The sequence below is a fragment of the Rana temporaria genome, chromosome 4 (genome assembly GCF_905171775.1).
Source record: "Rana temporaria chromosome 4, aRanTem1.1, whole genome shotgun sequence".
NCBI lineage: Eukaryota > Metazoa > Chordata > Amphibia > Anura > Ranidae > Rana > Rana temporaria.
In genome coordinates this window covers 225,536,400-225,563,865 of record NC_053492.1, presented here as the reverse complement: position 1 = coordinate 225,563,865, position 27,466 = coordinate 225,536,400, and the positions used below count along the sequence as shown (strand labels likewise).

Genomic DNA, 27,466 nt, shown 5'->3' with positions numbered 1-27,466 from the left:
TCTCTAAGCTTCTTATGTGACCCTTTAATGCATTTTCACCTTGACGTGCGGCTACAATGGGAAAAAATATACAAGAATCAAAGAACTGAATGACGGGACTAGTGAAGAAGAGCCTGCAAGGAAGGATCAGCCCACTTTACTGAGAGGGGGGGAGGACAGAGAACTTCACAGGAGGAAGCACTGACATGACATCCCAGCAACCCTGTAACGATCATGAAGCAATGAAAAAGTAATAAAAGATCACAAACCTAACGAAAAAAGAATAAGAAACCTTCACATAAAAAGAAAAATATAATTCATTTTGGAATTCATGTTATATTCATGTTTTCAAAGAACAACCTCCTATTCTTAAAGGGAAACTATAGTACCATATATGGATACTTTTTTAACTATAGTACAATGTGATAATCCTTTTAAACTATTATAACATCTTGGCATGACTTTTGTTCTATTTGTTCAAGGAGTACAAAAAAAAAACAAACTGTTGATCCAGCCAAAAATCTTGTGAGGCGATAAGTTCCTGTGATCCTTCTGCCTTTCCTGACGTTTATCAGTTTACATTGTTCCCAGTTCCCTCCGTCATGGAGGGAGAGGAGAAAGAAGAACACATGACACAAGGAGAGTAAAGAAGAGAGAGAAGAGAAGAGAAGGATAAGAGAATAGAGTAAAGGAGAGGAAAAAGAAGAGAAGAGGACACAAGAAGAGAGTAAAGGAGAGGAAAAAGAAGAGAAGAAACAAGGAGAGAAAAGGAGAGGAAAGAGAAGAGAAGGACAAGCGAAGAGAGGAAAGAGAAAGAGGACACAAGAAGAAAGTAAAGGAGAAGAGGACACAAGCAGAGAGGAAAAGAAAAGGAAAGAGAAGGCAAGATAAGAGGAAACGAGGAGAGGGCAAAGGAGAGGAAAGGGAGGAGGACACGAGAGGAGAGGAAAAGAAAAGATGACATGAAATGAAACGGGAAGGATAAAAATAGGAGAGAGAATATAGTATAAAGAAGAGGGGGATGTATCCAACACAAACTAAACAGAAAAAAACAAAACAGAAATGAAAAATTTTCACAAGAGGGTCTCTTAAATGAGGCATAGGATAAAGCAGCCCTCAAAAAATTCACTCGCCTGCTCGCATTTTGCGATGGATTTTGGGGGCTGACGAGGAAGGGCTGCCTGGGAGCAGGGGAGCGAATGGGAATCCTTCTCCCAGTGATCGCGGAGGGGGAAGAGAGAGAGCTGCCTGGAGGTTTAGAGCGCGGGGAAAAGTTTCCTTTTTTAATTGCTGTGTTCCCTGGCCGCTCGCTGTCAGATCCAGCCCTGCCTCCTGGTCCCAGGACTTTGATAGACAAATCACCCGTGCAATCCTGGTGATCTGTCAATAAAAGTTCCCCGGCCAGGGGGCAAAACTGAATATGACCTTGAGTGGCAGGAACAAGGCAATTAAAATTAAAATGTATCCTGTGTTCCCCGCACTGTGCTCTCCTCCCCTGCACAGGTAGGCTGCATAGTGGACACAGGCTGCATTTGGTGGACACAGGCTGCCTGCAGTAGTGGGCACGGATACAGTTGTTGATATTTTTATAACTTAATTCTTCATAAAACATTTAAGTGTAATTTCATGAGATAATTTATGAGGGCGTGTTTAGGGGCGAAATTAGGGGCGGGGCGAGTAACCCTTGAGGCCTGGCTAGTAGCTCAGGACTTGAAATTGTGAGCCCTGGGATAAACAATATATGTAATTTTCCACTCCTAAAGCTCTACTGTTACTTTGTCAAGCTAGGTACATGTTATTAGCTTCATTACTTGGAAGTAAAACCCAGCAAGATACAAAGCAGCCCATGACAATGCAGAAAGTATTTTTTTTTTCAATGTAATAAAACATGAGAATGTAAAGTGCACACAACCATAGACAATACAAGGCCTTGTGAAGGTTGAACTCTGCTCACATTGCTAGCATTCTAGCAGCTTAATACAGTTGAACTACAATGGGAACATTTTACAGAAAGACGCCTGTTGCAGAGCTTTCTGATCCACAGCACCAAGCCATATAGTATTACGGTTGTCAAAAAAAAAAAAAAAAAAAAATTATACTCATGCTACCAATAGTGGCTATGCACATGGAAAATTTCCAGTCATATTACACCACTTTCAACCTTCAATCATAAAAATATTCATTGATTGCTTTTTGACTTGGACAAACAGCTGGAAAGCTGTACTGATCAATTCAATGGTTTTGACAAATGAAAGTTGGTGGAAAACTGCTTCAAATTAGGCTGTGTATGGCTAGCATTATTAGCAAAAGATACAAAGAAAACAACGGAAAAATGGGACATTTATTCTGCGCAACCAATCAAAAGCAAAATATGGGCTTGCCTTTTTAGCATTGGCATCGTCAGCAAGAGCATTTCCAGTAAACTGATAGTAGGGGAAAGAAACCGCCGCTCCAGATGAGTGCACTTCGGTGGCGAGTCTGAACTCAGAGAGATCCAATGGGTGCAGGCAATGCACGAAGCATAAATGGAAGCAAAAAGGTATGGACAGCCGCACTCCGATAAATGTAAAAAACAATAAAAGCCTTTAATCCAGTAAAAAAACACTGCACAAACATAGAAACAGCAAACGGTGGGATAATTTAGCTGACGCGTTTCACATTGTTATACAATGCTTAGTCATAGCTCAAACTGATAACTTGATCAATGTCCTCTTGTTTCAAAACTTTTCCCAATATTACAATTCAAATGAATAGGGTTGCACTGACACCAGTATCGGTACCGATATCGAGCATTTGCACTCGTACAAATGCTCTGATGCTTGACCCGATACCTTAACAGTCAGGGACGGCGGTGGGAGAGTTACAATCACGATCTCCCTGTGTATTTTAATAAAGCATCAGACAGCCCCTTCCAATCCCCCCTCTGCGGCTTTGTAGCTGCTTTATTGAAAGCCACACGGGGAGATTGGCAATTGTAAATCTCCTCACCACCGTACTGGTCACCCCTGACTGTGACCTGTGTCCTCCTCTGTGTTCTTCAGTCCTGTCCCCCTCCGTGCATGCCTTCCTTAGCTCCTCCGGTTCCCGTGTCCTCCTCCAGTCCCACTCTGTGCTCCTCCACTCTCCCCTGATCTGTCAGGATGGAGCAAAGAGGAAGGAGCGGGCATATATGTAATTTACTGGCTCCTTCCTTTTCCGAATGGACAGAGTCACTGACTCTGTCCATTCATAACAGAGCTTCGTAAACTAGGTTTATGATGCTTCAGTTAAATGAAGCATCTTCAGTGCAGCAGAGAAAAGGAACTGGGGAATCTGTGTCCAGTCCCTTTCCCTGTCTCAAAAGGGGAGATGTCAGGGGTCTGTTTAGACCCCTGAAATCTCACCAACCTCCCCAAACAAAAGGAAACATTGTAATAAATATTTAAAAGTAGGGTTGTCCCGATACCACTTTTTTAGGACTACAAGTACCGATACCTTTTTTCAAGTACTCGCCGATACCGAATACTGATACTTTTTTTTAAATGTGTCCCCAAATGCAGCCATGTCCCCCCACAGATGCAGCCATGTCCCCCCACAGATGCAGCCATGTCCCCCCACAGATGCAGCCATGTCTCCCCCCATATCCAGCCATGTCTCCCCCCCATGCAGCCATGTCTCCCCCCCCATGCAGCCATGTCTCCCCCCCCCCATGCAGCCATGTCTCCCCCCATATCCCATATTCTATTTTGGTATCGGGGGTATTTTCGGGAGTACGAGTACTCCGGCAAATACTCGGAATCGGCCCCGATACCAGTATCGGTACAACCCTATTTAAAAGTATAATTTTTTAAATAATAAATAAAAAACAAACACTCCCCCCCCCCCAAAAAAAGAAGAAAGCATTGTAAAAAAAAATTGATATATACATCTATACACTCATATACATATCCTTCCTGTATCGAGTTGTATTGTAACTATACTGTCTGTCCCAATGTTGTAAAGTGCTGCGCACACTGTTGGTGCTATATAAATCCTGAGTGATTAGATAGATAGATAGATAGATAGATAGATAGATAGATAGATAGATAGGACAGTCTACACCTCATCAGTGCCCAACCATCAGTATTGGCGGTTGTCAGTAACGGTGTAACCCTACAAATGAATGTATCTACAAATCTTGCTTGCAAATACAGTAGTCTTTGAATTACTTAGGGAGAAACAGTATATGACCCAGCCCTAGCACATGGTAAAAAATAATACTTCACAAAATGCCAGACAAAATGACTGCATCTTGAATAAGATGGATGACTTATTTTCACAGTGTATCATAGAAAATGTATAACCCTCCCCCACCTCTCTGTAGTACATATGGTTAAAAAAAAGTTAAAGCACGTCTCATCAATAAAAGAACCTATACAAAGTGCACATTCTATCCACCTTCTAGTCTCTTAAGCAATTAAAAACTTATATAAAAAAGCCATTCTGAGGCTTTATCTAACATCGAAAAAAAGGTTGATGCTTGTCCCTTGACATGAAGAAAGAGAGTTACGCTCTTTACAGTTTGCTGTATAAAGGAAAGAAAAGACTAACAATTCAAAAAGCAAATGTTTCCCCTCTAACAGATTGGGTCTATCCAGCACAGTACAACGAGGGCAAGGGATTCTACACAGCTGGACTGTTTAGACTATTTACTATGGATGCCGACACCAGGGAACAATTTCATATCACCAGTCACTATTTGCTCAACATGGCACAGCAGATCAGACAAGAAAATAATGCTGGCTTTTACATGTCAAAGATAATTGTGGATTAGGGTCTTCAATTATTTTCTGTATTACTACAGATTAACGATATTCCACGTCTGTGGCTCAGGGATAACCAGCCGTAAATGCAGAGAAATGTCAGTGTAGCAAACGTGCACATCCGGGGCACATTTTAAAAATGATGCACATTTGAATCAGGTTTAAAAACATGCGATCTCCTTAAAAAAAAAAAAAGGAGTATCCACAATGTTTAGAGTCTTACAATGACTACTTGCACTATATAATATTTTTTTAATATTTTGAAAAGGGAATTTAACATGATTTTTTTTTTTTTTTATCAATAAGATTTTAGTACAACAGAATGGAGGACACCAAGCAGCATAGCAAATACACTATATTACCTCTGCTTTTTCTTTGAGCACTGTCATCATAGGCCTGTGCCAGCGTTAATATTTCGTTTAGAGTCACCTTTTCTGAGTCTGTACTGTAAATGCAAGCTTGACTCAACGCCTTCTCTGCAAATATGCATATGAATTTCTTTGCTCTTCTACACGCAATTGCTGGAGTTCACAAACTGCTAGAAACAGGCTGCCCCTGTAAAAATTAAGCCAAGCTCTCGCTACCCCTATTATCGATCTCTCCAGATAACCAAACTGTGGAAAGCAGACTGTGCCTCAAGCCTTCATTGCTTAATACATTGTAGCGAACCTTAAAGTGTTACTAAATCCAGTAATATGAAAATAGTTAATCATCCACAGTACCCACAGCTTATAAATCTGTTTACATTAAACTACTGCCACTATATACCTTTTTAGATGATCTGTATACCACAGTTACATGATGAACTGAACAGTTTCTCCAGTGCTGAGAGTTCAGGTAGGAGATTTCCACTACAGCCTATATACACACGCCCACATGTGTGATTCAATATCATGTGACCTTGCTAGCTCTGAGAACAAGTAAATGTTCTCTCCAGCATAAAAGACACAACCGAACATGTGCAGGTCAGCTTTCCCAGATACACAGTGCAGGAGGAGGATCTGTGCATACAGGATAAAACAGACATTTTACACAATTCAGAGGATTAACCCCGTAGGGTCCACAGTGAGTATAACAAGCATGCTATGCTGTATATACAGACTGATTTTACTGTTGTGGGTTTAGTAACCGTTTAAGTGGCTGCTTGCTTCTATCAGTTTCTGGTTCTCAATTATTACATGGGTGCAGTGTGGCATGAAACCCACCATTGTGGCTGTTAATAGTTAAGCATGTTGATGCAAAAGGGGAAAAAAAAACAAAAGCCAAAACTGAAGATTTGCTGCAATTATCCAATCATGTACAGATGAAATAAACAAGAATATGCCTTTTCAAATTATTGGATAACTGAAGTGAATCTCCACTCTTTGAACATGCCCAACTACTTTAGGAAATCAGCCTCACTGGATCAATAATGTATATGAAGCAAATGCCTTCCTTGTTCTCGCTCCTTGTCGATACAGTGCAGATGCGAACAAGCTGAAAGCAAATCATGCAACAAGAAAATATGTCATACAGTTCACTTTTAAAATGAAGACTAAAATACTTTCATATCGGGTACAGATGTCTCACAACTTAAACTATATGAATTGTACATATAGGACAGGCAAAGAAAAATGTGGGCCAATAGGACTTTGGAGTTCTCCAATGGGGTAAACAAGTGGATTGGGCAAACAACATGGCATGGGCCAACCTGGTGTGTGCAATGGAAGTGTAAATGAGCTTGCACTAAACAATTCACATCCTGAAGACCAACATTGTAACACAAATTTGGAATAACGCTATAAAGAAGCACATGTCAGGGTTGGGTTACACCAAACATGGCATAACCGCATGTGTCAAAAACCACACCTCAATCCAATTTGTAAATTGAGGTAAGGTTTTAAAAAAATTGCTGTCCACCAACAGTCAATACCCAAGCTACAGCCATTTAGCCAAGAATAGTTACAAATTGCTCGATCCAGATGGACAATGTTTGTGAAGACTGACCCTGAAAATTCTCAGAGCTATAACTGCAGCTGAAAAGGTTACTACATAGCAATGTCTCAGGGGGTTAATAACCAAGCAACGAATAACTGCTCTTGTTTAACCACTTGCTGACCAGCTTACGCCGCTATACATTGGCAAAGTGGCACATTCCTGCGAATTGGCCCTTTAAAAGCCGCCAGAGCCACCCACGCACGATGGGGGACCCACCCGCGATTGCAGAAAGGAGAGCTAGAACAAGGCTTTGTGTGTGTAAACACAAAAATCCCTGTTCTGTCAGGGGAGAGGAGATGCATCTTTTGTTTGTTCCTGTAAGTAGGAATGATATGTCACCTCCCCCAGTCAGTCCTATTCCCTCACTGTTAGAAGCATTAACTAGGGAACACATTTAACCCCTTGATTGCACCCTAGTGTTAACCCCTTTCCTGTTAGTGTCATTTATACAGTAATCAGTGGCCATTTGTATTTTAACCGCTGTATATATTTTTTTCTACTTTTTATTTCCCCATTTTGACCTTTTCTGTGATAATATAATTGATGTATTGAAATGCAAAAAAAAAAAAAAAATATCTATTATCTACAATAAAGAATGAAAGATCATACATCAGGTTCCATTTACATGTAAACCAGGGGTGTCAAACTCAATTTCATCATGGGCGGCATCAGCATTATGATTGCCCTGAAAAGGGTCGGTTGTATCTGCAAAATTAGATGTCCAGCGCATTCCCTCCCCTTATGTTAGATGTCAAGAGCCACCCCACCATCAGAAGTTGAGTCCCCCCACTCTCCCTTAAAACACAGTGCACCCCCCTTTCCTTATGCTGCTGGGAAGAAGCTGGATGCATTTTATAAGCAGAAAGTAAGGGTCTGGAGGAGGACCAGAGGAGGGCTGGAGCTCTCATGCACCTGCAGGAGAGGTGTGAGGGCCACATGAAATGGCCTGGAGGGCAGACTATGGCCCGGGGGGCCTTGTGTTTGACACCTCTGATGTAAACTAAGGGCATGTGGATCCTGATGAAGCACTGGACACATGTGAAACGCTTTGATCCATTAAGCTCTATAGTTATACCATTGTGAGTATTACCTTTTAACAAAATGTATGTATGTATGTATGTATGTATGTATGTATGTATGTGTGTATTTTACTATATAAATAAAGCTACTTTTACATTTGGTTTATAGTGACACTTCATGCATGCCCCTTTTCTCCAATCTCTCATGAAGGAGAATTGCCTTACTTCTTTAATATGTATAATTGGGGGATGGTGTCCAATTCTTTTGAGAAACACAGCTCTTGCAACTACATATATATAAAAAATGTACACTATTTTGCAATGGCTGCTTGCTTGCATGTGATGTTGGATTAATAATAAAAACATTTTAGAGGAAAAAAAAAAAAAAAAATCACCCCAGCCGGCATCCAGCATGTATCAGGATACTCCGCAGTATGTGATGAGGCAATCGATATGACGTACACTCCTCTTTTGTGTCTCCATGGCAGCTGAGTTTGGCTTGTCACCTGCTCTTCTTTTATCCCTCCTTTTAATGTGTACCCCCCACATAGTCTGTTATTTCTGTTGCTTTCATTCCCCAAAATTTTCAAACAGTCCGTTGATTGGCCTCTAGTAGCGCCAAGTCTAGGTCCAGTGTCTAGAATAGAGGGTAGCCAAGCATGTGCAGAGTTGGGTTCGACAGTGCATCACTGGATTCTAAACAGTAAGGTCTGAACTGTTCGCATCATATTGTCTGTTAGAATTTGTAAAAAAAAAAAAGAAAAAAAAAAAGAAAAAACACTGGGAATGCCGAGGGTGGGCGACTAGACTAGCAAGAAGGCCAGTACTTTGGTAAACGCTTGGGATGTGGAAGAAAAGTGTTGCACGCTCCAGTAAAACATAGGCAGTGTTGATGCACTGGAACGTTTGGTACATACCAGAAAGATAGGGCCATGCAAGTATGCATCTTTGATATCCACAGTGGCTAGAAAGTGTCTATGATAGACCTGGTGGATTCCATGTAAAACTTTTGGATTTGAATGAAGATATTTCAGATCCAAAATGGGTTGAACGCCCCCCTTTTGGGACAATGAAAAGGTGGAAGTATTAACCCCAAAACCTTGTCACCATTGTAACAAAGAAAAATAACTCCTTGGTTCAAAGCAGCGACAAGGATAGCATGATGGTCTGAACTGTGCGGAAACTCAGTTAGATTGGTCAATGAAGGGGGGAGTTGGCTGAGAGAAGAATAATAGCTGGAAGCCACATCTGCTACCCAGGCCACCAAAGATGCTTTATGAACAGTTGTGAAAAAGTCACACGTAGCTACATTTTGGAAAAATGAGGGCGGGCATTCATAATGAAAAGGATTGGTTTTAAGTTTGAGAGATTTAGGTGGCCCAGGATGTGCAACTGAACTGGGCCCCTAGCTGCAAACTAGCCCTGAAGGTTGATGCTTGGGGTGTAAAAAAAAAAACTCTTCTTGGCCCCAGAGGGGGGAGAATTCTTTCCAGTTTGATATTAGGCTTCTGTTTAGTAATTAGTACTGTAATTGGCTCCAGTGACTTCCTTTATGACTATTTTAGGAAACACTAAAGAGATGTTCACTATCAAAGAGACATGTTATGCAAGTGTTTATTGCTGTTCTGCAGATCAACATTTCAGCCAAAGTGCTCCACAAATTCACAGACAGGGAACTCATTTGAGAAATAAGACAGACAATGATGAACCTTCCAATGCAATAGTGTAGGGTTGAGGCATAAGCTCTCAGTGTTATACAAATAAAGGGTCAATAAAGATAGTAACTGGATCATTTGACATAAGTGCCATCTATTCTACCAAGTGACATCACAGCTACAGCAGTTTGCAAAGTAGGGTCTGCCAGCAAAAACAAACTGGAATGCAGTTTCAATTATTTGTCAATGGGATCCTGAAACAATAGAGCATCCCCAACAGGTATAGTTTGTGTTTTTTATTAAGGCTATAGTAGGAGTGGTCCAATTCTTGATAAAGGCCACCTCAAACAGATATAGCTCCATAAAAATGTGTGAGGAGCAGAGGCTATTCTCTATTCTTTCTTGTTACGACTTTCCTTCACTTCTCCCACCGCTTTTGCCATTTTCATACATCAACCCCATTCAGTATGTTTCTCTCTTCTTATCCCCCCCCCTTTTTTTTTTTCACTCTTTCCTCTCCAACAGCAATGTATCTGACCTAATGTTGGCTAGGAACCTTGACAAGGGCTCCTAAGGCCATTATAACAACAAGCTTGAGAACTCTTATATGACCACGGATAGACCTGCTGACATAGGTCTATGGGGGTCTTTGCAATCATCGGCAGGTATACTTGCTCTCACTTAGATTCCTGTTCTAACTGGATTTATGTGTTGATAATCCATGAAATTACCATAAGCCTAAAATAATTTTTTTTACATCTCCACACTCCTAATGTGATACTCTGTGGCCTGATCAAAATGTTTTTCTTACATTGGGAATGTTAAATATGTTGAATATGTTGTACTTGTAAACTTTTTTTTTTTCTTCTCAATAAAAACTTTTGTGAACTAAAAAAATTGGGAGGAGTAAGCAATTTACCAGTTTTTCCAATCTTTATACATAACACTTTTAAGTAAGGAGTTTGCCTAAAACGTTTTAGTAGTCTTGGGACCTCTCAAGGATCCTAAACTAGTAACAGCACTAGAATAAGCTACAGCAAGTTGAAAATGTTGAAGGCAACATGCACTACATCAGTAATAAAAACTGATATGGTATCTTTTTCATTTCATTTCTTGTATGAACTCTAGCAGGGAACAATCATCCAGGCTGTCAGTGTCAGGTCCCTGAGGAGGGACAATGTAGGGTCCCCTGCTGCTGTTAGTGGATCAAGAGCTGGAGATGCTTGATGCAACAGGACTGCCCCCCTTGCACTTGGGAGGGGACAGAAGTGGGGAAGGGCAGGGAGCTGCACACAAGTGTTTTTTTACCTAAATGAATAGAATGCAGCAAGGTAAAAAACCCTCTGCTTTAACAACCACTTTAACGTTAAAAAGAACGGATTAGATTAAGGCAGGAACATGTTTTATTAAAATAAATCTCTGAAACAAACACATACTACACCAATTGCATGATAAAAAAAAAAAAGATATACGAGTATGACCAGCATAAGAATGCAGCCTCATGTTTTCTGGTATCCGTGCTTCTACCTATGTGTTTGTAACAATGAACCAAGATTCACATGATATCGGCTTAATACTCAACAGGCTAAGTAAGAGGCTAAGAGAAAAATAATCTGATCTACTTTTTCACACTTCAATGCTACTGAAAAGCGCCATCAAATCTCACAGACGTTTCACCAACTACTATTAATGGTGTGCTTAACCTTTAAATATGCATTAAAAGATAGTTACAATGAGAGCAAAGCCAAATCGATAAGCTCCATAATCGGATCTTCTGTATCAAAGAAGATTCTATCAAGCCAAGGCTTCAGCTAATTTAAGTACAAAATGAACCCTCAAAAAACTCCTAATATACAGAACTGGAAAACTTTTTCAATTTCAACTTTCAGTTTGTTGTGTAATCTGTAAAAGGAGAAAAAGGAGGAGGGGGAGGGGGGCAATGTCTGGCACAAAGCTGCACTAACAGGTAGGTTAGTCAGGGCAGAGTTAACACTGAATGCTGTTCAAACACTACATTAAAAATTCATAGGTTTGCAGCAAGCATGATACACTTCGGAACTGTGGTTAACCAACAGCATACCATAAGGTTTTTTAATATCAGCCTTGAACATGGTACGAAATAAAAATAGAAAAAGTGGACAAACTGAACTTACCACTTTAGTACTATCCTGTTCTACCCTTTTATTACCAAGCCATTTTACAGTTTTTAGTGCTGTGATGTGTTTGAATTACAATCATTTGGGGGTGAAACATCGTACCCAAATTAAATTAAATTTTTTGAAACCGATATAGCGTTCGTTGGTGGTATTTAAAAAAACATTACTACAGCATTAAAAAAATTATATTTTACCAGCCAGTGTCATTTGTACAGCGACATGTAGCAGCATACATTTCGGCCTAAATTTATTAAGAAATTCGATTTTTTTTTCTATTGGATGTTTTTGTAACAAAAAGTATATAAAAAAAATTCAACATTTTTGGTCTTTTTTTCATTAATATAAAAAAATAATAAACCAGTGGCGATTAAAGTGGTTTTCAAGCCACTATCTCATCTTTCGAATTTGAGTATTGCCTCACATAAAAAGTCTAGATAATGAAAAATAATAATAAAGTACCATCATCCAAATTAGTATAGAGAAACAGGACAAGATGGGATTGTAGGGGCAGTTGCTGAGGCAGACCATAAACATACACCCATCAAAAAGATTGTCATGGACTATCTCGGTACTGATACACAAAGACGTATTTTATATAAAATATAATATTTAATACACAAAAATATACAAAACTCAATCAATAAAATGTAACCAACGAGTTCCCCTGAGAGATATCTGTTGATATGAGGTATAGAAAGGTTATTCCTCTACTAGTTTTGCGGAACGGAACCGCTTCTCCGGGAGGAACTGTCCAAACGATCAGACCCAGACACACAATCAGGCCGCTAGAAAGAATCCCCCCGTGGTGGACGAGGGGGATTGTACGTGCCCACTTCAACAGGGAACTACTATAATCAAACAATACCAGGGGCGGTAGTGCAGGAGACTGAACTGGTAAAGGCTCAAGAGGAAACAAAAGCCAGAAATTCTAGAGAGTATAAAAATCCCTGTAGCATAATGGCACATAGTCAGAAGGCGCTGTATAGGGATAAATCCTATGGGGAGAACAGCCGAGCTATCAGGCATAAATGAGAGTAGACACAGGCAGCAAGCACATAAACATAAGTCTTACCCGAGTCTCCTATTCACCCGACACACCGCCCCTGGACCGAGGACCATACCGCGATACTGGCTAGTCATTAGTGCCATTATGCTACAGGGATTTTAGAGAAGTAGAGGAATAACCCGTCTATACCCCATATCAACAGATTTCTCTCGGGGAACCCATTAGTAGTTGTCTGTGGTTAAATTTTATTGATTGAGTTTTGTATATTTTTATATATTAAATATTATATTTTATATAAAATGAGTCTGTGTATCAGTACCGAGATAGTCAATGACAATCTTTTTGATGGGTGTATGTTTATGGTCAGCCTCAGCAACTGCCCATACAATCCCATTTTGTCCTGTTTCACTCATCTCATCTTTAGATCTTCCTGTCACAAAAAGCTGCATCCTATTGCCTGTGCTTTATTAAAAAAAACAAAAACAAAAACATTTACATAACTCCAGGCTCTCAGCTCTCCCCATGTAATATCGCCAGTGGGCGGGGCTGAGATTCCCCTACTGAGGTCAGTCAGGGAGGAGAGGAGCAGAGAGCCTGGAGATTTTTTTCCTGGAGAAATGTGATTGCTAGAAGACACTGTTAAAACAGGTAGAATTTTTTTTTTATTTTTTTTTAATAAAGCACAGGCACTAGGTTGCAGCTTTTTGTGACAGAGGGGATGATATAAAGATCAGTTCGTTTTGAAGTAGTGGGGAGAGGAGCAGATTAGTGATAGTGAGAGATGACAGTGAGAGATAACAGGGAGGGGAGGATGACGACAGAGGGAGACACAGAGAGCTGCAGATAGCAGCGTATGATGGAGGCACCAAGATAGATCCCCTCTCTGTGCTGACTCGGATCAGGCAGGTATTTCAGGTGATACAGGGGGCTAAAAATACACAGCACTGTGCTAAACAACATGCTTTAAAAGTAACAGGATCTTTTTTTTTTTGGTTAACAAACGCTTTATGTACCACCACTAGAAGGCTTTATTTGTGTGAAAAAAAACGTTATAAATTTTGTTTGGGTACATTGTTGCATGACCGCACAATTACAAGTTAAATTAGTGCAGTGCTAAAAAAAAGCAAAAAAAACAGGCTGGTTGTGAAGGGGGTAAAACCTTCCAAAGCCAAGATAGTTATACAACATATCAAATAAAATGTCAAGTCATTATGAAAAACTCCAAATTACCCCTTTTTTTTTTAAGTAGACACCCCAAGATCATCTTATTTTTTGGAAATAAAGAAATATGCTGGTGTTAAGGGGGTTAAAACATGAAGCTTGGTAATGAACTAGATACATTAAATGTACAGGTCAGTCCCTTCCCTCTCTTCTCCCCCCTCTTGTCCGCCCCCTCTTTTTTAAAATTTCTATTTCATCGCGTATTCTCTTTACTTCCAGTTATTCTGGAAATCCATTATAGATTAACAAAAAAATGGGGTTCCCTAAGGCTCTAGTATACCGTTATGTATTGCACATTGTTTGCCCCATACTACTCTGTACAGAGTGGAATGTGTTCACCGAGGTACCGCTTGTATTGGACAGATTATTATTTATGACTGTACTGGACCGGTAATTAATGTTTTTGTAATCCATTTTATTTTCAATAAAAATGGCCCCTTCCCGTTCCAACATCACTGCAGCTATAATTGCGCACCAGCTTTCCCAGAAGAGTTGAAGCTGTCATGTTGGAACAGGAAGGCCAAGCCCAACCCCTAAAAAACAACCCCACACCATAATTCCCTCTCCACCAAATAATTTGGACTAGTGTTCAAAGCAAGGTCCATAAAGACAAAGATGAGCGAGTTTGAGGTGGAGGAACTTGACCGGCCTGCTCAAAGTCCTGACCTCAACCTGATGGAACAGCTTTGGGATGAATTAGGGTGGAGACGGGCCTTCTCGTCCAACTTGGTCAAACATTCCCATACACACTCCTAAACCTTGTGGACAGCCTTCCCAGAAGAGTTGAAGCCGTTATAGCGGCAAAGCGTGGTCCAACTCAATAATGAATCCTACAGACCAAGACTGGGATGCCATTAAAGTTCATGTGTGTAAAGGCAGGTGCCCAAATTATTTTAAATTAACATAAAGATATAAAAGTAACAGTCTATTGAGATTATTTATTTTTAAAACATATGACCAGCACAGAGGTCTAAAAGCTCCTCCTCCTCATGCTTCCCTGCAGACAGGCTGGGAAAGAGCAATGTCATGTGACAGCTGTATATCAATAAGGAAAAAGGTACTTTTAACCACTTCATTACTGAGCATTTAAACCCCCTTCCTGCCCAGACCAATTTTCAGCGCTGAGGCATTTTGAATGACAATTGCGCGGTCATACAACACTGTACCCAAATTATTTTTTTATAATTTTTTTTACCACAAATGGAGCTTTCTTTTGGTGGTATTTGATCATCTCTGCGATTTTTTTTTTTTGCAAATTTTGAAAAAACACACAATATTTTTTACTTTTTGTTAAATAATATCCCATTTTTTTTTTTATATATTTTTTTCCCTCGGTTTAGGCCGATACGTATTCTTCTACATATTTTTGTAAAAAAAATAAACGCAATAAGCGTATATTGATTGGTTTGCGCAAAAGTTATAGCGCCTACAAAATAGGGGATAGATTTATGATTTTTTTTTTATTTATTTACTAGTAATGGCGGCGATCTGCGATTTTTTTGTCAGGCCTGCGATATTGCGGCGGACATATCGTAAACTTTTGACACAATTTTGGGACCATTCACATTTACACAGCGATCAGTGCTATAAAAATGCACTAATTACTGTATAAATGTGACTGGCAGGGAATGGGTTAACACTAGGGGGTGAGGAAGGGGTTAAATGTTTTCCCTGGGTGTGTTCTGTGTGTAGAGGGGGACTGACTGGGGGAGGTGACCGATCTGTGTCCCTATGTACAAGGGACACAGCATCGATCTCCTCTCTCCCTGAGAGTACGTGGACCTCTGCGTTTACACACAGAGATCCACGTCCCTGCTGTCACCGCCGATCATGGGCACTTGGCGGACATCGCAGCCGCCAGGCACGCGCATCGGCATCTCAGCGATGCCCCAGGCACAGTGTTTCCCTGCTGCGCGCCCCCAGCGGCGCACGAGGGGAATGCACATAAAAGGACGTCCAGGGAGGTCTACCCGGCAGTTGAGAGCCGCGCTGTGGACGTCTATAGCGCGGCTCTCAAGTGGTTAATCAAATAACAGTGCCATCATCCACATACAGAAATGGAAAGGACAATGGAAATTAAACAGTGTGTGTTTAGTATAAACTTAAAGAAAATTTTGAAAAGTATAGCAAGGGAATGGAAAATGTAGGTCTTAAAACATTTGAGTCTAAAAACATCTCTTTTTTAGTAATAGAAAATTTGAAAGTATTTACCAGGTGACTACCCCATTTACCAGGTGAAACTTGAATGCTTAAAGCGGGAGTTCACCCATTTATTTAATGTTTGCCCTTTTCCCCTTAGATTCCTGCTCGTTTGGTCTAGGGGAATCGGCTATTTGTTTTAAAATATGAGCACTACTTACCCGTTTTCGAGATGCATCTTCTTCCGTCGCTTCCGGGTATGAGTCTTCGGGAGCGGGCGTTCCTTCTTGATTGACAGCCTTCCGAGAGGCTTCCGACGGTCGCATCCATCGCGTCACTCGTAGCCGAAAGAAGCCGAACGTCGGTGCGGCTCTATACTGCGCCTGCGCACCGACGTTCGGCTTCTTTCGGAAAATCGTGACGCGATGGATGCGACCGTCGGAAGCCTCTCGGAAGACTGTCAATCAAGAAGGAACGCCCATTCCCGCAGCCCATACCCGGAAGCGACGGAGAGGATGCATCTCGTAAACGGTAAGTACGGATCATATTTTAAAACAATTAGCCGATTCCCCTAGACACAACGAGCAGGAATCTAAGGGGAAAATGTGCTCTCTGAGGGTGAACCTCCGCTTTAACAAGGCAAAATGAAAAGTGTACAAACCATGAGTAACCTATCAGAAATCCTCCATCAGCCATCTGACTTTGATGTTTGACTTCAAAATCGGTATGGCTTAGTGTACTCTACAATATAGACTCTCCTCTTGTATTACCTTTCAAATAAGCTGGACAAATCTGAAAAGCTGACCAATACTGTATAAAAACAAAAAGGTTCAACGTACCAACGTTAAATAGACTTTGCAAGTGCACTCATTTTCCCAGCGCTGCTGCCAAAATGCAGCGCACCAGTGTGCCTGACCTTAAAGTGCATGACCTGCTGGCTGCAAGCAGTAAACATGAAAATTCATATGCAATATTACATATTTTTTGGCTAAAAAGAAAACATTTTTAGCCCTGAGCAAAGTAAAATATATACACTACAATTCATCTTCTGGGAAGCATGCAATCCAGAAGCAGCAATTCATTTATTTTAGAAAACCCCTTTAACAGCTGAAATTTCTTTGAATGAATGGACAGTTCAAATATGGTTGAATTCTAAAGGGATTTTTTTTATTTTATTTATTTTTTCAAGAATAGAGTTTTTTATGAAAACACAACATTGTGTGCGACAGGAATGACTAGTGAACAAGAACATAGTTCTTTCTCTGCTATTATTTCTATAAATAGTGTAAACAAATGAGTGGCTAACATACTGAGAATCTTCAGAGCCTGAGCATTTAATCTTTCCCTTTTTCTGTAGCTGAGAATTCAGCACAGCATGGACCCAACAGCCTTCTGTACAGAGAACAAGAATGCCACCAGGCTGCAGAAACTAGGACTCCTCCAATAAAACGCTTCATTCTTACCTTCTCTACGCCAGACGGTTTTACGGGTCTTTCAGGCTCTCTTTCCTTTTTCTTTTCTTCCCTTTTCTTCTCCTTTTCTTTCTAATAACCAATTGAAGAAGATAAAGTCAGAAGTCATAAGGAAAAAAATAAAAATAAAAGAAAGAAAAATGCTATTTAAGTAAAATAGTACCTAGCACTTGAACAATAAGGTTCTACCTACTCTAAAAAAAACAGTAAAAACAACAAATGTAATATTTAATAAGCTCAATGCATTTAAAAAAATAAAAGTTTGAGCAATGACCTCTAAATATTATGGACAAAGCTAAACCCAAAATACAAAAATCATGTTTCACCTAGTCAGTTAAGGTGGTTGTAAAAGGTTATTTAAAAAAAAAAATAATAATTTGCCTGTTCTCTGCAATGGTATTCCACAAAGCAGTCCCTTAACTCCTCTTCTGGAGTCCCTGCTGGTGCTGTCAGCTCCTCCAGCAAGCCATGTGCCGAGGAGGCATCCATGCAGACATGCTCCCAAGCCAGGGCTGTGTACATCCATAGACACACACACACACAGTGGCTTAGCCACGCCCCTTGCTCTCCCCCTTACAGGATTTGACTGACAGCAGTGAATGGCTCCCACTGCTCTCACAGTTTCCTATTCTTACCTGGAAAAATTCTATCACTACATCCCTGCCCCAACACCCTAAAATCATAGCTAACAAAGGGACACGTTCAATAATTTCTAAAATTAATCATGCAAAACTAGCTTTTATTTGTTTGTGCGTGGTGCAGTATGCAATGGGGGGAAGGGGGTTATGCTGGCTTCAGAGTGGTCTTGGGTTTTAAAACTAACATTTTTACATGTACCTAAGGGATCCATTTATTTAAAAAAAAAAAAAAAAAATCACTGTGCAAAGGCCTCGAGTCATTACATGGCCATCAGAAATAATGGTCAGAGTGTGCAATATGCTTATTTTCAATGATCATCAGCTCCCTCTTGTGGCCATGATGCAGTATTTCTCTGATTGCAGTATTTCTGTCAAGCAAAAGTAGCCACACTGGATCAAAATTCAGCCAATCCCTGCTAAACTGATTGATTTTCAATCCCTCCATGGCCAGTTCAACAGCAGTTTCCTTAGAGAACAACTGTTTTCATGACCAAACATCCTATAGAGTAACAATGTAGAATTGTCTAGAATAACAATGTATAATTGTCTAAAGCATGTTAAGTAGTATGTATACTTAAAGTGGTTGTAAACCTCAGACATGTAGAGTGAACAAAGAACTCTATAGTATGTACTAGCCTGAATCGGTTTATTCTCTGCTCCCTCTGCCATCTGCACAAGTCAATGATGGAACTGTTAGTCAACACACTCCAGGGAGATGGCCGGCACCCCTCCAGCCCACAGCAGGTGATTCTGAATCAGATACATTTATTTTCTCTATGAGCCTGTTAGAGGGGGTGTGCTCCTTACCAACAAGCAGCCATCAGATTTCACAGAGCTCTGCAATGTGTGCGATGTCAGATCCCTGCCCCCTGTTTTGTGCTGCTGAGAATGTATGTAAAATGTATGTTTTGGAAGACTGTGGAGGATAAATCGCTGCAGGATAAACAGATACAACTTATGTAGGAGCATTTGATTTATCTCTGTGCATCACCCAGGTCAATTCATTAAACTGGGTACATGCAAGGATTTACAACCACTTTAAAACAAACATTTTGCAAAAAGTAACCAGCAACAGCATTTACAAAAACTGGATTTATCTTCATTATATCTGAATATCTTCCAAACTGAGTAATGGTAAAATGATTGATTGTCATTTTATATCTGTTAGAAATGAGGATTGTCAAAATTAATTTCAATACAACAAAGGCTCCTCTTGATCAATAAGTCCTTTACTTTTCTCAAGGCCCTCAAAGACTACTCAATTAGGGTGTTTGTGTCCATGATGCAACAGTGGTTTGGCTTGGATCGGAGTTCTCCTAAAGTCTGTCAGATGCCGTATTGCAAACTGACCAAATCAAACACGGAGCACATAAAAGAAAGGTATAGTGTGGGAGCTCAGGTAGCTGACAGTCAGGAACTGACAGACTATATGCGACCTCTGATCCTCTGGTTGTCTCAACAAAGCATTTCCTTTACTTGTATCATTAATGGAAATTCTTCTCCACAAGAACAGAGGGAATCATTTAAACTCTAATGTATGAAAGTGTGCCAATAGGAAAAATGTACTGATGCTCATAAAATCCAGAATCTTTGTCTTATTTCACACCTGGACTGTAGAAAAAAAATAAATACAAAAATAAATAAATAAAATTCCAGTGGCACCCTTTATGTTTGGCTGTTAAACCACTTCATTACAGGGCACTTATACACCTCCCCGCCATTTAAACAAATGTTTTATAATTTTGTTCCCACAAATAAAACTTTCTTTTGGTGGCATTTTATCACCACTGGGATTTTTAATTTTCTACTAAATAAAAAAAAAAAAAAAAAAGACCAAAAACGCTGTTTGTTAGAAAACTTTGTAAATACGTTTTCTCCTTCACCAACGTGCACTGATGAGGCTGCACTGACTGACACCAATGAGGTGGCACTGATTGGCACTATATGCAGCACTGATTGATGGTACTGATGGGCATCACCGATTGGCAGGCATTAGTGTTTGGCACTGACTGGCATCCCATGTGGGCGGTGATTGGCCTCCCTGGTGGTCACAACTGGTGGGCATCCCTGATGGTCCCAGTGTGGGCATCCTCGGGGGGAGGGGGGGCTGCACCGATAATCAGCACAGACCCCTCTTGTCAGAGCAGCAGGCAATCGCTCTCCTCAACTCTACTAGCATCTGACATCCGATACACGCTTTTCCTGTTTACACTGTGATTGGACATGGCTGATCACACGGTAAAGAGTCCCCGTCAGAGACTCTTTACCTAGATCGGAGTTTCGGTGTATCAGACTGACACGCTGCACCACCGATCGATGTGATGCCTGCCCCCACGGGCGTGTGCCAGCTAGTTATCCTGATCACATCACATGACTTCCGATCAGGATAACAGAACCACTTTGCTGCCGTAAATTTGCTATATGGCGGGCGACAAGTGGTTAAAGTGATTTTTTTTTTTTTAACAAAACTTTACAAACATGTTATACTTACCTTCTCTGTGTGGTGGATTTGCACAGAGCAGACTGGATCCTCCTCTTCTGTACTCCTGGACCCTCCCTCCTGTTGAGTGCCCCCACAGCAAGCTGCTTGCTATGGGGGTATCCAATCAGACACGGAGCTGAGGTCTGGCCCCACCCCCCTCTCCTGATTGGCTAACTGATAGCAACAGGAGCCAATGGCACCGCTGCTGTGTCTCAGGCAATCAGGAGGGACTCGTGGACATCAATGGATAGAGATGGGGCTCAGAAAAGCATTAGGGAGGCTGAGGCACAAATCTTTTTACCTAAAAGCCTTCTGCCTTTACAATAACTTTAGGAATGTTGTCAAGTAACATGATCAATTTAAATGGATTCCTATACAGAATAGGATAGTACAGGCTTTACATGTAAGGAGAGGCATACAAGACATCATATGAAATAAGTCCACAGCAGCTGGAACATTGCACACAGTGATTTTGTGGAAAACAAGCAAATATGACTTTCTAGATATAAAGTCCAATATAAGCCTTTTAGATAGTCAGGGTTGATAATATACATAAGCTAGTAGATCTACATACAAAAAAGAACAGAGGTAAAAAAACTGAAGGAGAGATAATTAGGGTACAGTAAGGGAAAGAGGAAGGGCACTATTCAGCATGCATGATTGATGTGGTATTGTGTAAAAGGTTACTGCATAATTAGGATTAAGCCCCAAATGTTGCAAATGGCATTAGATGAATCCAACATATTTAGTCACCTGGCTGTAAACTGCTGGTACATTAATAAAGTACAATTTAAATAACATTTTCAGGAGCATACTTGAATTAAAAATGTAGCAACAAAAAGACTTAAAATGTATGATCCACTATATAAAATCAGTTATTCAGCACATATTTATATCACTGTCAAGTCAAGCCTTTTGACTGGTGGCACGTCAGATTTAGCAACTTTTCACCAATGTTTATACGGTAGTTATAAATATTCTGGATTAAGTATGTGAGGCAGAAGTACAACACTTTTGTCAGATTCTGCCTTCCAACATGGATGACTAGTGACAGAAGCTGCCTTTAAGCATAAACCTACTGAGTATTCTCTGTGGCAATGCTCAGGAGGAAGAAACAATATTTCAGGCACTTCAATGAAATCAAACAGAACGAAGACGGAAACATTACAAATCCGGCAGCCTCAGTGCCAAAAAGAACGCCTTACTGGGTGATGGATCATCACATTTATAATGTATAGAAGAAATCACTGCAAATACGTTCATGCTTTAAGTGATCTCGTCTCGGTTGATAAAGGTAAAAAGGAATCTAAGAACATGGCTGATGTTATTATCAATAGTTTAAAAAAAAATAAAAAAATAATAATGATGTCTGCATATACAGGAATGTCAAATGGTTGGCTATAGAGGATAAGCTGATTTTTTGTGCCATAGTACATGGTTAATTAATGGCACACCAGCCTAGTGTTTCTCATACACCAACAGGTCACATTTTTAGAGTCTCTTCATCTTAGGCTGGCCATACATGGTTCAAATCTCGGCCGGCTTAGCAGGAAACAGCAGACATTCGAACCGTTAATGGGCATAAAATGTAAATGTATCAAATTGATCGATCAACTTGGGTACAACCAGCCTGCCGGATTCTCTTACGATTATCAGGGACAGCTTCCTCCACCGGAAGCAGACAATTGCTCAACAGGGGGGATTCAACTGTCAGCAGTGTCTGTGTTGATGGGGAAATCATGGTTGCAGAAAAGAAATTTGCACAGTGTATGGCCTGCCTTATACAAGCCACTGCAATAGTACCGTAATTACCATATCTCTTGGAGGAAAATACTAAACATGACCTGTTGGGGTACGTGACCATATAATATATGATCATGGGACAACTAACAGAAACCAGAAATGAGGATAGACAGACAGAATAAGGTTTCAAATGAGAAAATAATGCATTAAGAAAGCTTATATATTATTATTATTATTTTTTTTTTAACTGCAAAACATATCCAGATTGAAAAGAAAGAAAAACACTTCTGCATATTACAACATGTTGACTGTCTGCAAATTTCACAGCAGAAAATTATATACCTCCAATTTGCTTTTATCAGCAGCAGCTTGCAGAGAAGGAGAGGATGCCGAAGGCTGAACAGCATCAGAAGAGGACGTCTGTACAAAGCAGATGAAAGGCATAAGAAGAGAAGCAAGACAGATGATCAGAATTAGTAAACGACTAGGCAGGCAAAGCGGCATATGATCTCATTTTCCCACTTGGTAAAGCGCACCTGGAAAAAGTCACCCAGAAGAGCCCAAAAGTAAGTTCTCTGATTGGAGCATGCAAGAGGAAGACTTGCCTGTCTACATACGTGTGGCATAAAATATGAACTCACACCCCCCCCCCCCTTCTCTTTCAAAAGATTAATGTTTAATACTGAATATTTGGCACAAGAGAGATTTAACGATCCAAGATTTTAGACTACACGTTTGTTATGAAATTCATTGCACCAAGCCAGGTAACTGCTTCAACTTCCAAACAATGGTAATATGCCAATGTTTGGCGAGTTACTTAGAGGTGCATTTATGATAATAAAAAAAAATATCCTTTGATTGTCAGCTCCAGCTAGTGGCCATATTGCAATGTCTGCCGATTCACACCACTGAAGTATATTATGCGATCTGTAAAGAAAACCGCCCAACATGTGTTTTTGCCTACATTTGCACAGAACTAATGTACATGCAGTTTCACACAATCAACAGCTTTGGGTGATTTTTAATTGTCATCTACATCTAGCGACCATAATGATTTATTTTCCCAATTCGCCCGTATCTGTATGAAGAACAACATTTGACCCAGAGAGAAAAGGATTAGCCCAACATTCGTTTTTTGCCCTACTCTCACAAAACAAACATACTGTACATGCAATTTTACAGGACAAATGGCTCTGCCTATTTTTTTTTTTACAAATACAGCTCTTTCCTCTACATCCATTCAAAGTGCAACATTTAGACAGGATCTCTCAGCTCTGAAAAGCAGGGAATAGAGTGCAGAAGTTACAGCAGTGGCAAGAGCGCCGAGAGCAGATTGGAGGGAGGGGAAACAGTCCCCTTCACACAGCAGCCAGGATCAGAGCTAAGGCTGTAAAATAGGCTGGAGATCCCTCCCATCACCATTTTTGTCTTGGATTTGACTCATGCAGATAGAGGAACAAAGCAGCAAACAAATGACACTTATTGCTCTGGACGGAGACAAGTACACACTATAGATGGATATGCTTTGGCCATATTTTCTGTCTGAGGTTTACAACCACCTTAAAGGAACACTAAAGGTACAATTATTTTTTTTTTTAAATAACATGCATGTTATACTTACCTCCACTGTGCAGATCGTTTTGCACAGAGTGACCCGGATCCGTGTCTTCTGGGGTCCCTCGGCGGCTGTCTCGGCTCCTCCTCGCAAAAGCTTTCCACGTTCATGCGAGCTCCCTCGCATGGTGGAAAGCTTTTGCGAGCGCGCTCCCGTGATACAGCAGCGGCCATAGCCGCCGACTGTATCACTCGGCCCCGCCCCCCCGGCGCGCCGCGTCATCCGCTGTGATTGACAGCAGCGCCAGCCAATGGCTGCGCTGCTATCAATCCGCCCAGCCTAGCCAATCAACGGCCAGGCTGGGAACCGAGCAGGACGACAAGCACGCGCCCGGGACTTTCGAACGGTGAGGTAAGTAAAACGGGGGCTCGGGGGGGGGGGGGGGGCGGTGCTGTCAGATGTTTTTTTACCTTAATGCATAGGATGCATTAAGGTAAAAAAACTTTTACCTTTACAACTCCTTTAATCAGCACACCAGTCATCAGGAGCAACTTTGACATGACCCCCGCAGGAGTCTATGCCCGAAAGTGGGTGTAAATACCTATATTATACAGGTATCTGCACCACCCTCCCCCTGAAAGGTGCCAAATGTGACACCAGAGAGGGGGAATCCGAAAAGCGGAGGTTCCTTTTTTGTGTGGACCTCCACTTTAAGTGTGAATGGGACTTTAAAGGGTCAGTCAATCCAAACCAGACACTGCAGTTTTTGGTAGATGCTGGTTTGTTAATGCATCTGACAATTACTTCTATCTTTTTGGGACTCAGTTGATGGGATATCCTGGGTCTTCATATATGCTGTGATTAGGAGAAGCTTTTCTCTCCATTAGGTCATATTCTAGAGAAGCCAGTTTCATGGAACCCTAGGGCTCCTACAGAGGTTGCAAGGAGTTTATTAAGCTCAGGCTGATTGGCCTCCCCTTATACATGCATAGTTCCAGGGCCACTGCCACATGGCAAAACCAGAAGCATGATGCCAATTATATTTTAAGCTGCCTGTAATGGTGAAATTCTGACCACCACCGTAAGGGATCCATTCTTTTTTTTACCAACCACCAATTGGGTATTGTAGCAGGGATACAGATTATTCTCAGTTTCACCATCCCAGTTTTCCCTGCTCCTAGAAGAACAAATACACTAAATGACTTTAATTCAACCTAAATAATGTAGTAAACATTGCTTTAATAGGAAGTTGACATTTGATTAAATTTTATCTGATACAAGGACAGAAGCACCTCTGCTGCTTCTGTCCCCGTATCAAATAAAATTAAATCAAATGTCAAATAATTCCCATGAAAGCAATTGTTACTACAGGAAACCTATTTAGGTTTAATTAAATAAGTCTCTCTAAAACATAGGAAACATGTACTTTAGTAGTGTGTTAATGTCAGTGATTTGAAAGAAGGGGTCCCAATAGTGTGGTTACCAATTTGTACAAAGCTACAGTATACACAGTGCAAGAAATATACAGATCATAACCGACAAGATAAAAGTTAAAGTGCTTTAAAATTATGAATCTCTGGACAAAATATTTCTTACACTTAAAACTTACAATGAGACCTCATCTTACACACAAGCTTAACAGATGCCATTAGGATGAATCAATGTAGAAGCCTTTTCCCCTGCAGTATCAAGAGTGCATAACCTCATTTCAAATGTTGTTCTTTCTGAATTACCCAGGAGGTATTAGGTGGAACAGTTACATAGGATGTAGAAGCAATTTACACACAAAAATAGGTTTCATCTAAAAGCATTCTCTCTCTGCGATTTCTGCATGTGTAGTTGAGCACTTTAATGGAACCATTATCCCTCCATGTTCCATTCCCTGCTAAAATGCATCAGAGAAATGTTCACAAGCACAGCACTATATCTCCTCAGTGGTAAACCTGACAGATCTAAGCTCCCCTCCAAAGTCAATATGGCACACATCAGAAACATACGGAATACCCTTGAGCATGTGACTTACAATAAACTATTGACATTTTAAATCTGGATGCTAGCAAACCAAGCCAGGTTCAAAGAAAGACTCCTAGTTTTAATTTAGAATTTAGGAAAGATATACATGAACAATGTTATTGTTGGCTCACTACTCAACCAAGCTTTGTTCTTTGTCCTGCTTTAATTAAATTAGGCCTTACATCATATCAGAAATAATAATAAATAATAATAATAATAATAATAATAAAGGGGACAGAACTGCAAGCTTCCCCAAGAAGACATAGGGAGCAACTGGAGGTATAGTATTCTTAACTGCATATAGATTCTCAGTTTCTTAGAAAAGTCCCCAATTCACCACTTTTATACGAGAGCTCTCCTGAATCACGGGACAAAGATTAAAGTACCACATTTGTGCCCCTATTGTTTTTGCAAGGCATCTAAATAGGTCCAAGAGTTCTTGGCTGTCTCCTTTGGAATAATATCTGCTCGTCTATGAGCAGTAATTACATTTGTTCAGTTAATATGACTAAATAAATTTGCACAAAGGCATAAAATTGGTGGGAAGCCAACAGTTCACGGTTGCCACCAGAAGTTGATGGTTAATATCCCAATTGGGACAACAGTTTAGGCGAGAACGGTCTTAGAAATTCCTCTTTGAACAGATATGCCTGTTCTTTTTGCATCTCCAGGTAGCAATATTAAAACGACCAAATAGGAAACTGACGGTATAAAAAGAAAATTTCAAATAAACAGGAAATGGTTTTAACCTTTCCATACACAAAAAAAGTATATTTCATAGCCAAAACTTTGATTTCTAAATTCATTAGGTCGAAAATGAAGTTTGACAAATAGGGATTTTTATTCACACCGATTATTTTACTAGATAGGTCTGTATCTGTAGACAAGATGAGAGAAATAATCTGGTCTTTGCAGAAGAGTGACTTATTCCCTTTTTTTTTTTTTTTTAATACACTTATAAACTTTGGTTCTGTCTGTAATTTTTCAAGCAGGTTAATATTCAAGAATCTTTGCCTACACTAGCATGTCAAATGTTTAGAGAACCAAGGCTGATATCTTATTTTCTGGGGCCTCTTACATATAATGTAGCATTTTTAAACACTCACAAATATGTGCCATGAGGGAAAATATAGTTCCCAACAGCACTACAATAATTTCAAATCTAGAGAAGGGAAATTTTCATACGACATAATAGGCAACATGATCAGAAATAAATAGTCTAAAGAAAATAAAACAAATTAATGTCTCTTCTGTATTAAAGTTGCTTACCCACCACTGTAGTGTATAATTTCAGAAAAGCTGACTGTACTTCCGCGTATGCACAGAAGTGACATCATCTTGACCCGACCAACTAAAATGGCTTGGTGATCAATACCCAAAAACCATCAGTCTGATATCAGCGCCAGGAGATCGTGGTGCTGGAGTAAAGTAGTTCAAATTTTATTGCTTAGGTAACACTTCCACTTTTGTTTCAGTTGTCAAAGATCACACCCTGATGCCGCGTACACGATCATTTTTCGGCATGTAAAAACTACATTTTTCAGCATCTAGAAAAAAACGTAATTTTTTCCAACTTCATCATTAAAACGACGTTGCCCACACACGATCGTTTTTTAAAAATGCTCTAGCA

At 40.3% G+C, this 27,466-nt stretch overlaps 1 protein-coding gene across 2 annotated transcripts in view; it reads right to left on the bottom strand.

Annotated features, from left to right (window-relative positions):
• SMAP1 (small ArfGAP 1) overlaps window positions 1–27,466 on the bottom strand; it is a 311,133-nt gene that overhangs the window by 131,514 nt on the left and 152,153 nt on the right. The window contains exons 5-6 of one of the 2 annotated variants that reach the window (XM_040349919.1): window positions 22,611–22,688; window positions 17,397–17,477 (exon numbers count right to left, since the gene is read on the bottom strand). In XM_040349919.1, coding sequence (XP_040205853.1) covers window positions 17,397–17,477; window positions 22,611–22,688 — 159 coding nt within the window. The remainder of the gene's footprint in view (window positions 1–17,396; window positions 17,478–22,610; window positions 22,689–27,466) is intronic. The other variant, XM_040349920.1, reaches the window with a different exon arrangement.